Source organism: Orbicella faveolata, unplaced genomic scaffold (assembly GCF_042242905.1).
Source record: "Orbicella faveolata isolate gen_17 unplaced genomic scaffold, um_ofav_v1 contig_1, whole genome shotgun sequence".
Lineage (NCBI taxonomy): Eukaryota > Metazoa > Cnidaria > Anthozoa > Scleractinia > Merulinidae > Orbicella > Orbicella faveolata.
The window spans coordinates 19201822-19215000 of record NW_028301536.1 but is presented as its reverse complement, the minus strand read 5'-3'; the positions used below and the strand labels follow the sequence as shown (position 1 = coordinate 19215000).

Below are 13179 nucleotides of genomic sequence, written 5' to 3'. Positions count from 1 at the left end.
AATTGAAGTGTGCAAACTTTTTCATCTCCCAGCACTGATTGAAATGCAACGTGGAAAAAAAAATGGACATGGAGAGGAACAGAGACTAAAAAAATGTCGATAAAGGGACAGATTTCCCCCAACTTTATCTCATTTGTGAAAATATAGGTACAAGTTTCTTGAATGGCAGGGGGTGTATTCTTGTGAGCATGTTGTGAATGTGCTTAATAATGAGCACTGAACAATAATTTTGTATATTCCAGGTTTGGTTTGTAATGTACAGTCAGGCAACCTGTGGACCTTTATGTTGCAAGAAGGTACCAAGTCAAACATAATTTACATGTTTTGAACAAATTTCATAATGAAAAATTCATGCCATGTTACGACCATTTTGGAAAAAATCTTTTGTTTTCAAAATTGCACAGAACCTTCACTCAGTCTGCAACTCTACCAGGTTAATACAGCTGAAATAAACTCCATGAATTACCCCAGAGAAGAGACATAAACATCAATGTTTCTTGCTCCCTGTAACTGTTGAATGGTGTTCTTTGCAGTGTACCCACTATTATTTTTGTGCTGCCCCCTCCAAGTTTGGATTGGTTTCTTAAAACTGGTGCCACCTTTTGATATTTGTGAAGATGCACCATACTGCAAAGTAACACAGCAATCAACAGTTGAAAAAGGTGTCTTGCAGCATTTAAATGGCCTTTGCTTTGTTCATTAAATGAAACCATCCTCCAACTAATATGGCTAAATTTTGAAACCTACTGCTATAGCCATAGTTAAATCTGGATTTTTCAGGCTATTGCTAAGGTTATCAGCTGAAATACTTAAATGTTTTTATCAGTTGATTTCTGGGGAGTGGTTATATTTAATGAAAAAGGATGGTCTGTCTAAATATTGCGAGTAACCTGTTGCATAATTCTGTTTTCAGAGATTGTTCTTTCTAAAAGGTTGGAAATACACAAGTTCATCTACTGTACCTACTTCAGCAAAAGATCTTTAAAAAAATGTTTGGAACACTGCAGAGAAAGTATTCATGGATTAAAATTTTGCAAAAAGTTAAATACTCAAGAATTTCTTTGTAACCTTGAAAAAAAAATTTTAGGGTTGTTGCAACCTTATTCAAGTTTTCAACTAAGAAAGGAAGAGCAATACTAGTGAAAACAGTTGTTGCTTTGATGTTATAGGTCATTCTCATCATAGCAGGTTCTAGCACATGTATGCATGTACAATTTATTTGTGGAAATGATGTTATTATTTGGACAAACAAACTTTCAGAGAAGAGTCAGGGAACCCACTTGTGCCAGAAGTTTGCTGTGCATAATGGCCTTATAAAGCTGCTGTTGTGTTTCTAAATTGTGTTCAGTGTGGTGGTTAATGTAGTGAGTGATCATTGAGTCTGTGTTTATGTGTGTTGAATATTGTTGATGTAAAAAACACTAGCAAATTTGTCGAGTGAAAGAAAAAAAAAATCAAAGATTGAAAACTAATGGAGTGAAGGTTCTGTTCTTTTCTGTGTGTCTGTTTGGAAGATGACATTTGGCAGTTATCCCTGTACAAAACCTACATTGTTAATTGATGGCTTCAGTGAGGTGGCCGAGATCAGGTTAAAGATAGGTTGTCTGCTCTGTACCCGACCTAACTTTGAATATATTGAATAAAAAAATGCTTTTCACCTTTCCCAAGCATCTTTTAGGTAGGGTTCAAACTCCATGAAGGTTGAGAGCGCACACAAGTCACAGTGCATTGTTTTGTTTGTTTGAAAAAATTCCACAAACCACAGAAAATGAATATATTTTGGAGAACATAATAGTTATTATGGTGATGGGCTTAATCTTCATTGGATTTATGCTCTACATCTAAATATATGCTGCCCTGTGATTGCATGGATTGAATTGAGTTGGTTAGTTTCTAATATTCTTGGCTATTGCAGGAATCAGTTTTCTTTGAAAAATGCTGGCTTTGGGAAAGAAAGACTAGACGTGCCTGTATATAGCAGCCTATGTGTCTGTGTACTATGTGTTATTATGCTTGATACAACATTATTCTTATGTTGGTACTTCACTCATTTTAGGTCCAAAAGTGGTTTCCAAAGTGATTACCACACAAACTATTGAGGCTCTTACAACAGTGCTTAAAAGGAAACCTGTCATCTGGGACAATATTCATGCCAATGACTATGATCAGAGACGTGTCTTTTTGGGTCCGTACGACGGGAGGCCAGTTGAACTTTTCCCCTTGCTAAATGGTGTACTGACCAATCCTAACTGTGAGTTTGAGAGTAACTTCATTGCTGTCCACACTCTATCTTCATGGCTAAGAGATTCCTCCCTGCTCACTGCTGAAGAACCGATGAGTATTGATTTAAAGGCTGAGAAATCAAGTAGTTCGAGTGAACCTATGGAAGAAGATTTGCTTGCCAGTACTGAGAGTGATAGAGATGGCAATTGTGAGAAAGATGCTGATCAAGGAGTTTCTCAAGAAATCAGTTCTAGTGAAACAGATAGTGAAAGTGTGAAGGTAGAAGGTGAAATGGAGACAGAAAGTGCTACCTCATTGAGTGAATCTAGGAGCGCTACTGTACGTACCAGTTACAACCCACAGAATGCTCTGCGAGAAGCTGTATCTGCTTGGCTGGAAGAATTTTCTAAAGTAAAACATGCTACATCCAGAACCTATGCCAAAAGTGGTGCCTACAGTATGACACCTGAGGCTATGCCAATTTCTGTGCAAGCACCTATTGGGACATGTCCAACTTCACATACAAATGTTACTACCACTGTGTGCTCACCTGTAGTGACTCCTTCACCAATAAAGGTGGCAAAGGAAAACAGTAGGAAAAAGCTTAGCACTTCTTCGGCTTCAGGTAAGAGCTAGAAATTACAAATATTATTCATAGCTACATACTCATGTATGAGCTGAAAGCTGAAAGATTTTCTTCACTTTAGAAGTCTTGAGCTGGTTCCATGGATTTCTTTTACCCCCTTTTAACCTATTGACACCCGTGCTGGCCGTGACTGGCCATGATGGATGTTGCATTTTGTTCTACTCCCGACGTCATCAGCTTTCACCAAAATTGGCATTATCTAGTTCTGCTGGAGCAAAATATCTTTCCAATTGCCTGATTTCAAGCTGCGAAGGACTAGGTACAAGTCTGTAAATTATGGGATTAGCAACTATTCATCCACATAGTTAGAAAGTGCACATCAAGATTCACAAAATCCCCAAGTTTAGTGTTAATCAGGCTAGTTTTGACTGAGATACAGCCATTTAAAAACGCCAAAATTACATAGAAATATTTGGTCATCGGGACACAGCGTCCGAATGGCCATACATTTTTGGTGAATTTTGATGTTTTCAAATGGTTGTATCTTTCTTACCATTAAGTCTATTTGCACCAAACTTGGGGATTTTGTAAAGCTTGGCGTGCACTTTATGACTATGCGGATCAATAGCTGCTAAACCCATAATTTGTAGACTCGTACCTAGTCCTTTTCGGCTTGAAATCAGGCAATGATGCTGAGATCAGAGTGATGGGGTCAGTGGGGTCTGAAACATGCTCAAAAATGCACAGAGAAACTCAGAGCAAAATTTCCTTCAACTACACTTGGCTACTCAGTAGTAGGAATTGCCGGTCTTTCAGGACTTTTTGAACTGGAAGCAAGCCCAGTAGAATGTCTATCACTGCAGCAAAAAGATAAGAAAAGGAGAAAAAGGAAAGGCGAAAAAGAAAATTGAAAAAACCAAATGGCCTAAAGATGTAGGTCACTTTCTCGTCCAAAAACTATCTCAAACACGGGCGGCCCAAGCTCACGATGCAAGGAGTTATTATTACAATCTTTACGCGAATGTTCAGTGACATACTATGGCTGACATCTACTATGATAATAATTACATAACGACCGAGTTTGACTACACTAAATGTGACTCTCGCCTTGCAGCATATGGAGCTGTTTCATTACAACGGTTTGAATTTATAAAGGTTTGTATGGGGAAAAACTGTAATCTACATTTTAGCCAAAATTTTGATATTTTTGCAATCAAAATGATTTTCCTCAATGCCTTGTTTTCTTTTCTATTGTTATTTCGCTTCTCAGTTCAATCTGAAGCCTTTTAAGCGAGTTATTGCTTTTTAGTTTTCCTGTCCTAAGATAGTGTAAAGGCTAGACAAAAAAAAATAAAACATTGAAAGCATGCCAGCCGCCCCAATTCCTCTACAGAATCATAGTACAGGGTTAAACACTCCCTTTCAGTTAAATTCCAAGCCAAATTCATCTCTATAGTACACACTACAAAGCTCTGAATTGAAGAAAGCTAGCCATCCGGACTGAGTGATGATGCTACTGGGACCTGCCATGGACGCATTCAAAGTCGGAGTGGAATGCCGGGCTAACAAAGTGACCCTGACCAGGGGAAGGGAGCACACAGTGAGGATACTTAAATAACCAAAAGAATATTCACCCCTTTTTACTTGTTCCAGGTTTGCTTTGTTGAGTTCTATCCCCTCTCCGTGAACTTGCACAAGATGCTCTAACCAATCAATTGGCACAGATGCACTGTTTTTTTTGTGTGTGTGTGAAAAAATGGTAGCTTTGTGCATTTGAGTGGTTTATTGCATTTGTTGCACATGGTAAGATGTGGTTGTTCTGGTGTTGGTGTTGCGACAGTTTTGTGAAAATCACTCTATGAAAGAGGGGATCCAATTTTTGAGTTATTTTTTTGTAAAAAAAAAATACCCCTTAGTCGTCGCATCGGGTATGTTATGGACAGGCCAATGGATGAGTGAGTGAGTGAGAGATGAATGTATGTCACACCAATCAGATTGGATCTACTATAAACAGCCAGTCAAATTTCTTGTTGTAAAGGTAAATGATATGTGAGAAGATTTGATCCCAATAAAGTTCAGAACGGCCATATTTATTCTTCTATAAAAGAGGAGGAAGTATTCATATATTGGGTTTACTTCGACATTTTCTGTGGGTTAGGCTGAGGATTTTAGTTATGAACGAGATGAGCCTGGAGGTTTGAAACAGTTCGTGAGTTAGTAGTATGCAAATGGAATGAGATATTTTCATTTTTAGTTACAAAGGTAACTTGATACTTTTGTTTTTGACAAGGAGTAAATTCAATTAGAGGTCATGAATCGTCGCTTCTAGTTCTTAGGACATGTTTTAGAGGAGATGAGACTATTTAGATTTGAAACAGTTCTAACGTTTACAATAGTAAGTGCAGGTAACGATTGCTTTGTTCTTGTTGCATGCAAATATAACGAGATATTTTTATTTTTTAGTTACAAAGGGTAATTTGGCACTTGTTTTTCATTAGGGAGTAAATTCAATTAGAGCTGACGAATCGTCACCACTCTTTCCCTCGAGAAGTTTGCTATCTTTAGGTACAAATGGTAACTTAACACTTTTGTTTTTTATATGGGAGTAAATTCAATTAGAGCTGACAAGTTATCGGCTATTCTTTCCAGGATATTAAACAAAAGAGAAGCTTTCATTTCTGGACAGTTTTTACGTCTCTGCAGTAGCAGTTTAATAGTTTTATTTGATGACATTCATTTCAGTCCGATATTTTTAAAGGTAAAAAGCATGAAAATTGCTCAAATGTTCTTTGAAGACCGTGTGGCACCAAGTTAAAGTGCAATTCAGTTAAATCAGACTTTGAACATATCAGAGAGGTTTTTTCTCTTTCTTTCTATTTTCGGTGAAGTAGTGTTGTGTTGTGTAGAAAGGGTAAACTTACCACTCATATAAAATACAAAAAGGTCTCTTAATTAACTTGATTAATTTTGAGCAAAAATTCCTCTTGGGGGTTGGAAGAGCTATGTGATCGGTGAGTGAGGGAGTTATGCATGTGCACGTGTCACACCAATCACAGTGGGGGTTGTATCAAAGAACGAATCAAATTATCTGTTAAAAAATAAGATGGTATTATCTACATTAATCTGGAGACGTGTCAGATTACTGTAGTTTGTTTAGTCAAACATTTTATGGCTTACTATTTAGCTATCTTACCATGACTGATGTAACATCGCATGTACATCATAAATTCCCAGTTTCTTTCTTGCTGTACATCGCAACCAAAAACATGTTAAATTAACCAAGTCATGTCTGTAAACAGCTCCATGAATGCTCCTATCTCCAACACTTCACACAAAAAAATAACTCTTGCACGCCTTGCATGCCTATGTTTTGATTGGTGATCGGTAACGTACTGTTTTTGTTCCATGTCAGAAAAGAAAGATGAAGACACTGAAAAGAAAGAGCAGGAAATGCCAATGGAAATAAGTGAACCAAAGGAGAAACCTGCTTTGACACCACTGAGTGTCGAGGACCTTCTGTTGCTGGTAGATTTATTCTACCTACCATACAATCATGGGCAGAAAGCCAAACAGATCATAACTGATTTCAAATGGCTCAAGTTCAATGCAATTAAGGAAGATTCACAAGACTTCATGGAGCTTACTGAACAAGAGCAGAAATCTAAGGTATGGTCATAAACCCATTTATTCCAAACCTGGTAATAAGGATGGTACTGTATAATAATTTAATGGTACATGTGTATTCTGCACAGCAACACTCTTTGAGTTGATCATTTTATCTGTTATGTCACCTGTCATCTCATTGGCAATCTGCTGATATATTAATGTTGTATTTAAGAAACTTGGATGATGTAATACACTATTGCACAGTTTCTTGATACTTTTTCAAGGACTTATGAAAATGGAAGGTGTTAATTGTGTGGGACGAGTCTATAACAGCAATGATGACATCGTGTCTGGAATATTTACATTTGATTACAAATATATACGCTAATCTGAGCTGTTACTTGACCTGTTCAAAGTCTCTTGTATAGATTGCCTCTATATTACAGACAGTTCACTCGGTCCCAGAGAAACCAGAATTCATTATTTCAATCTCAACCTCTCTAATATAAACACCTCTATAATACTGAAACTCAGCTTTGTCCCTTTGGTGTCCTTACTGTACAGGTTTGACTGTACTGTAGTTATATGCTAGCAAAGGCACTTATCATGGGTTTCAATTTGCCACATTCCAGATAACAGAATGGAATGACAGAGCTGAGAAGTTCCACGAAATCTGTCGGTCAGTAGGAGAGATGTTTGTGAGACTAACAGAAACATCCAATAGAGCACTACTGTATGACCTCTATCCATATGTCTGGGATGTAAAGGAAGTCTTGCAGTTGCTCGACACATTTGTAAATTGGCTGAGCACAAAGAACAAGAGGAGGAAGCAAAAAGGGCAAAGCTTTTACCCAGAAGATCCTGAACCTTGGGTGTTTAGAGGAGGTTTATGTGGAGAGCTGCAGGTATGTTTCACGGTTGGCTACATGTATTCCAGGGATACTGCATTTAGTCCCTAGGTTGCAATAATGGTGGCATTCAGAAAGACAAACTATCCCAGAGAGTTCTTCTACTAGGCTGAAACAAGTTCAATAGTGGGCTTGAAATTTTCCATTTTACCCCATACTTTATGTGTTAACAAGGCTGGTAGTAAGATACATTGCAAACATTTTTGCAGATGATAAAGGTCATACAGAAGAATAGACTGATTTGAACTAGTGTTCTCAATGTTAGTATGTATTGTGTTTGCAGAGACTGTTACCTATTGATGGAGGACATGAAGTGTTCAACGTGAGAGCCCCTGAAATTCCCACTACGCGTATCTACACAATCAGACCATACCAGACAGAAGATGAGGTATAGATTCTTTAAACTTTAGTATATCTTTGAATACTTTTGCTCATAAGCAATGTGGTACTGTGACAGCATTGTTAACCAATCACTATATATTGCATTGTAACTTAAAATGTGACTGTAATAATCAGCTAGCTGGTGTGATTAATGTCATTAATTAGCAAGAAAGTACTTTTACAGGATGTATAACTTCTTATGAACACTGCACTTCTTTTTAATGCTCCATAATGTGCACACAGTGGTGTCTTACAGTTCTTAGGGCAAGATTGTGCAAAGATGGTTTGTTCACTTGAAAAACAAAGCAAGGCTGTCATTAAGTTTTGAGTCACCTGTAACCTTGTTCTCCACAACCAAACTTGTTGCTTTGTGGGCGAATTATATCGACAACAAGCAATTTTGATATAGTTAAATGAAATTTGACATAGTTAATGACTAGGAGCTAGTCTGGTCAGTAGCGTTTTTGTAGCCGGTTGTTAGTGTCTTGGTCGTCTGTTAGCGTTCGTTTAGTGTTTGGTGCATTCTGTAGCGTTTGATATAGTTCAATGAAATTTTACATGGTTTATGACCAGGAGCTAGTCTGGTCAGTAGCATTTTTTGTAGGCGTTTGATGGTGTCTTGGCCATCTGTTAGCGTTTGTTAAGTGTTCTGTAGTGTTTGCAGCAGTCATATGGTCGTGAGAGCCCTGGGGCTGACATTGTCCAGCTGTATTCTTGGTTAGTAAGTGCGTTGTTGTCCCATATACTTGCAGTGTGTTCGTTGCTCTGTTAGCGTGGCGTTGTGGATTGAATTATAGTAGTTTAGTGGTTCTCGGCGTTCCCTCCCTATCCCACCCTCTTTTCAGCATTTTTTTTTCCGCTGAGCCATCTGGCTTGAGTGTGATGGGTGCCTGTAGGGGGTCTGGTGTGGGGGGCTCGTGACTTGGTTGCGGGTTGGGCAGGCCAGTCAGGTGTTCTAGCACCTCGGGGATGTGACTGCGGTTGCAGACCCTGGGCTTCGTAGGCGCCTTCCCTCTACTAGCAACTTGGGCGTTAACTCGTAGCATCAAGGGAAAATCAACCGTACTCAGCCATAACAGGTGTTATGGGTTACAGCCTTTAATCACAGACCTGACAAAGCACATGAATTGCAAGTCATTCATGCCTGTTTTCTTTGGCAGAAATCCTTGTATGAAATTTGTGTTGCAACGTGTGATGATTGGGAAGATGGGCATGATTTATTTCCTGACAAACAATTCAACATGGCAGGAGATAGGTGGGTGACCTGTTTTGGCAGCTGCACTTTAGTAACTGAATTTCCTTAAAAAAAAACTACACTTCTGTAATAATTTTTCTTACACTAATAATTAAAAATGTCGTGATAAACTTCTTTTAACAAAATAATACAGGTAAAGAAGCCAGAATTATGTATTATACTGCCATAAATCATGAGCCACAGACAAGTTTTTTCTACAAGTGTTAAAAAAAAAAATTATATTGTTCTTGTTTGCTATATAATAAAAATCTTATTGGCCGAGCTTAGTCGGTCTACATGTGAGAATCTTGACCTCGGTCATGTGTACAGACCTCACTGCATTCGGTCTGTACTCACAACCTCGGTCAATATTCTCGCATACAGACCTCCTGCTCGGTTAATAAGAGCTAAGTTGAGAAAGGCTGTCCAACAGAAGAGTAACTGTGTAAATAGCAGTATTGAAAGTTCTCATGGGTGATGTGGTTCACTGTTGATTTATTGATTGAAGCTCAAGGTGCTTCAGTATGATAGATGGAGACAGTGTGGATATGTGTATTCATGCTTTCTCCTTCCTTGCTGAAACACTGTGAACCCCAACCAAGCAATTATAATCTAAGCTCTACCCATAATATCAATCAGCCTTGTCACGTTGACCTGTCGGGCAGCCGAAGGTGCAACAAAATCCTCAATATAGTCTATACCAGCATAGTGGACTATCTCAGATGCAGGCTATGTCTTGTATCCTTTTGCATTTTTGTTGAAGAACCTTTCTCAAAGAAGCTGTATCGAAAATGTCATTCACAGTTTACCCTTTTGGGGGAGCAGTGACTGTGTGGCTGGTTTTCTATGGTTATAAATAAATTTATGAATACATTGTGTAGGTTTGTTGGTCCATACCTGAGGATCTGTCCTGAACATGTGTTCGTGGTGGAGGATGGAGATGGTATCTGTGGCTATGCAGTGGCGGCTCCTGATTCAAAACACTTTTATGAGCAGTTTAAGAAACACTGGCTTCCTGAGGTATGTACAAATATATTTTCCTGCTACTTAACAGTAGTTGTCTACATACATATTCTTTCTTAGCTCCACAGACTTGCCAGAAAGTGTGTCTTGATACCTCAGATTGTTTTCTTAGGTTTGCAAGAAATACCAAAAGCCACACGGAAATTCATCAGAGTGGACATATGCAGAACAACTGGCCAATAGTTTTCACAGTCCAAAGATATTTCTTCCTGAAGACTTGGCTTTAAAGTTCAGCGCCCACGTACAGTTATACCTTCTTCCTCGTGCACAGGTATGTTGTAGCTGCTTCTCAAGAAAACCCCAGGGTTTTATGTTCCTTTATTGCTAGTAATAAGAAAAAAAATCATGGAAGCCTTGTGTTATGGTAATCGAATTATAATTGACATGGATAATCTGTTTATAGATTTTCCTTTGCACCTTGTCTGCCAACTGCACCTTATCTTCTCTTAACCATCACATGGAGTCTGTTCATTCTCAATGGAAGTCTGTTTCCAATCTTTCTTGAAGGGAGTGGGCAGCCTAGATAAAGTATGCTCATCACAATGAATCTTTTGAGAGTCAAGATTAAAGAAAACATTTGGAAACTAAAGAGCCATTCATCCACATAGAGACAATACAATTTATCAGAAGTGCTTAATCTGATGTTGATGTGTATTCCCCCAGTTGTTGTTTGGCAGTTTTTGTTTTTTTTTTAATTTATTTTTTTTCTCACCATCTTTTGTTCCCTCCTGACAGAACCTTGGTCTTGGCAAGCGCCTGTTAGCCTGTGTTCTGTCGGCGCTGAAGGCTGAAGATTGCACAGGGGTGCACTGTGAGATTGCGACCACAAACAACAACGCTCTGGACTTCTACACCAAATTAGGATTCTATAATATTCCACTCAAGGAACCAGCGCCTCCGGACACTGTCATCTTCGGCAGAACATTTTAAGCAAATGTTCCTTCAGTTAATCACTGACCTACTTTGTGTTTCTTGTATGCAAGTTAAATCGTGAAGGAATAGCCTTTTAAGTTTAGGCAAGTGCCTTATTGCAGAACAAAATTGTGCGATATCTTCCTATGTTGTCGTGTAGTGGGTTGTTTCATTTTTAAATACTGTAGTAAGTTTAATTACTTGTTGCATTAATGTAATTATGTCCAGTTGTTGTTGTAAAACGTTAGGTCTATGTTAATGTAACATATTATTGTTCTGCGGAAACGCAGTACTTTGTACAGTGTATGTGATGATCTCTGCTGTATTATGGAAGAAAAAACATAGGCAGAAAATTTTAGAAAAAGTTTAAAATATCGAGTCGGTGCTCGCGCCGTTCACGACTTGTACGGAGAGAATTTTTTTTATAAAATTACTCTTTTACAAAAAATTATAAAATATTTAATTTAGCAATTTAAGGTTATGCCGACCTAAATTTGAAGATACTTGTGTATCATGTAGAATTGAGTGGTAGTCGGGGCTCGCTATATTTAAGGTTATTCCCCAGTATTGCATTGCGCATCCCTACTGCGCATAATTTCATGCGTGATTAGCGCGCGCGCATTAAAAAATGGCAGCTTTTTCTTTACAGCTGGACCTCGCCATAGAGGTAAATCGTCCAACGAATATGGTGACCTATCATTTTTTCTCTTGTTTTGAATTGAGTAATAAATTTCTCTGTGTAAAATAAATATGGACCAATTCCCAGTGTAGAACAAAAAGCAATCGTCGGAAACGTGAATTTAGCAAGCAATCGTGACTACAATCATGGTGCTATTATAAGGATTTATATGGGTTTAAACAAGGTGCTGTTGCTCCTAAACGAACATGGGGACCCCTCATTTTTATTTAAAAATTTAAGTTCCTATAATATAAACAATCAATAGGCAAAGTTTCACAAAAATCTTAGTGCAGGTTCTATTTCAGTGGAATGACCTTAAAACAAGCAGAGAGAAATTCATTATAGTTTGGTTTCTGTTCCTTTGCTTGGTCACTCATTCTTGCTTTCTCTTCTACGGTTGGTCTCTGAAAATAACTCGTTAAATACGGGATATTGTCTCGGGAATTTTGTCATCGAAACTCGGCCCAATTTGCACTTCCAAGATTTTCAAAAAAAAAAAGTAGTAATCTTTGGGTGTACAGCACCCAAGTCACCAAGTAATTATCTCTATTAAAAAGCTAGTTGATAGAAGGTTAGAACAATTTAATCAAAAACCCGAATGTTTGTATTATTTATGTAATTATGTCGTAAGGGATATTTTGAAACAGAAGTCAATTGAGAGTTAGATTTTGTTATTTGCCCTTCGAAAGGTTACGTTTGAGGAAACGCAAAAATTCCAGTGGCGATAATTCTTTGAAATAGTCGGCCGGCCATTAGTTCCAGAGTTTCTGAATTATTTCAGAATGTTATTGCGTTTTCACATTTAGATGTTTGTTTTGTTTTGTTTTGTTTTGTTTTTTTTGGGGGGGGGGTCTTTTTGATGTCGTTGTAACTAGAAAGGCATGCAACATGTAATGATCGTTACAAGTTTGAATGAAACTAACTGAAACCTTCAAATGTCTGTAAATAGACCATTTTCGTATTCTTGATATTAGACTGGAACTAGCCTGCTACTGAGACTTAAGCGGCGAGTCTTTTCAAATGCAAATGCCTTTGATCTGTTTTTAAAGATATTTCCCCGCATGAGCCTCCATTGCAAGTTAGTTCCAGTCTAATACCGAGATTACGAATATGGCCTATGGCCTAATATTGGCTTTCATCAAAAGGAAATAAAACTTAACCACGTCAGATTGTTATGAAGTTATTTACTTTGCTTGATGTATTGATAAACTTATTAAGAGAAGGAAGGTCTATGTCAACAAAGACACGAGTCCTATAGCGCAGGAAACTCAGGAAATATTAGTGGTTACTGGACGCTAGTAAACACTGATTGACTTCAAGAACCGATTGAGCCAATTTTTCACTCTCTATACTCTTGGTGGGTGACCCACATAGAGAGGGTAAATTCAACGCGAGAAATTAGCCTGTTAACGGGTTACTGTGGTTGTTGAGGAACAGTCTACTGACTCAATAAAGCGTTTGTGGGAAGGGCGGCCGTGAATACGAAATGTAACGAAAATAGAAGCTTTAGAAAATAACGGACTGCCCTTGCGTGTCTGGTAAATATATCCAAATGACTCCACGGAGTGAAACGAAAACATCTATGACGAAAACAACATGCTTTTGCGAAAATATCAAATCGAAATGA

The 13179-nt window shown here is 38.1% G+C and overlaps 1 protein-coding gene across 1 annotated transcript in view; it reads left to right on the top strand.

Annotated features, from left to right (window-relative positions):
* Positions 1-12719, top strand: part of LOC110056946 (protein O-GlcNAcase-like) — a 25772-nt gene extending 13053 nt beyond the window's left edge. Inside the window, exons 7-14 of the mRNA XM_020763508.2 lie at positions 2057-2848; positions 6222-6475; positions 7048-7320; positions 7607-7711; positions 8865-8959; positions 9820-9958; positions 10074-10232; positions 10697-12719. Of these exons, the coding sequence (XP_020619167.1) occupies positions 2057-2848; positions 6222-6475; positions 7048-7320; positions 7607-7711; positions 8865-8959; positions 9820-9958; positions 10074-10232; positions 10697-10891 (2012 nt within the window). The 3' untranslated portion in view covers positions 10892-12719. The remainder of the gene's footprint in view (positions 1-2056; positions 2849-6221; positions 6476-7047; positions 7321-7606; positions 7712-8864; positions 8960-9819; positions 9959-10073; positions 10233-10696) is intronic.
* Positions 12720-13179: the final 460 nt, after the last annotated feature.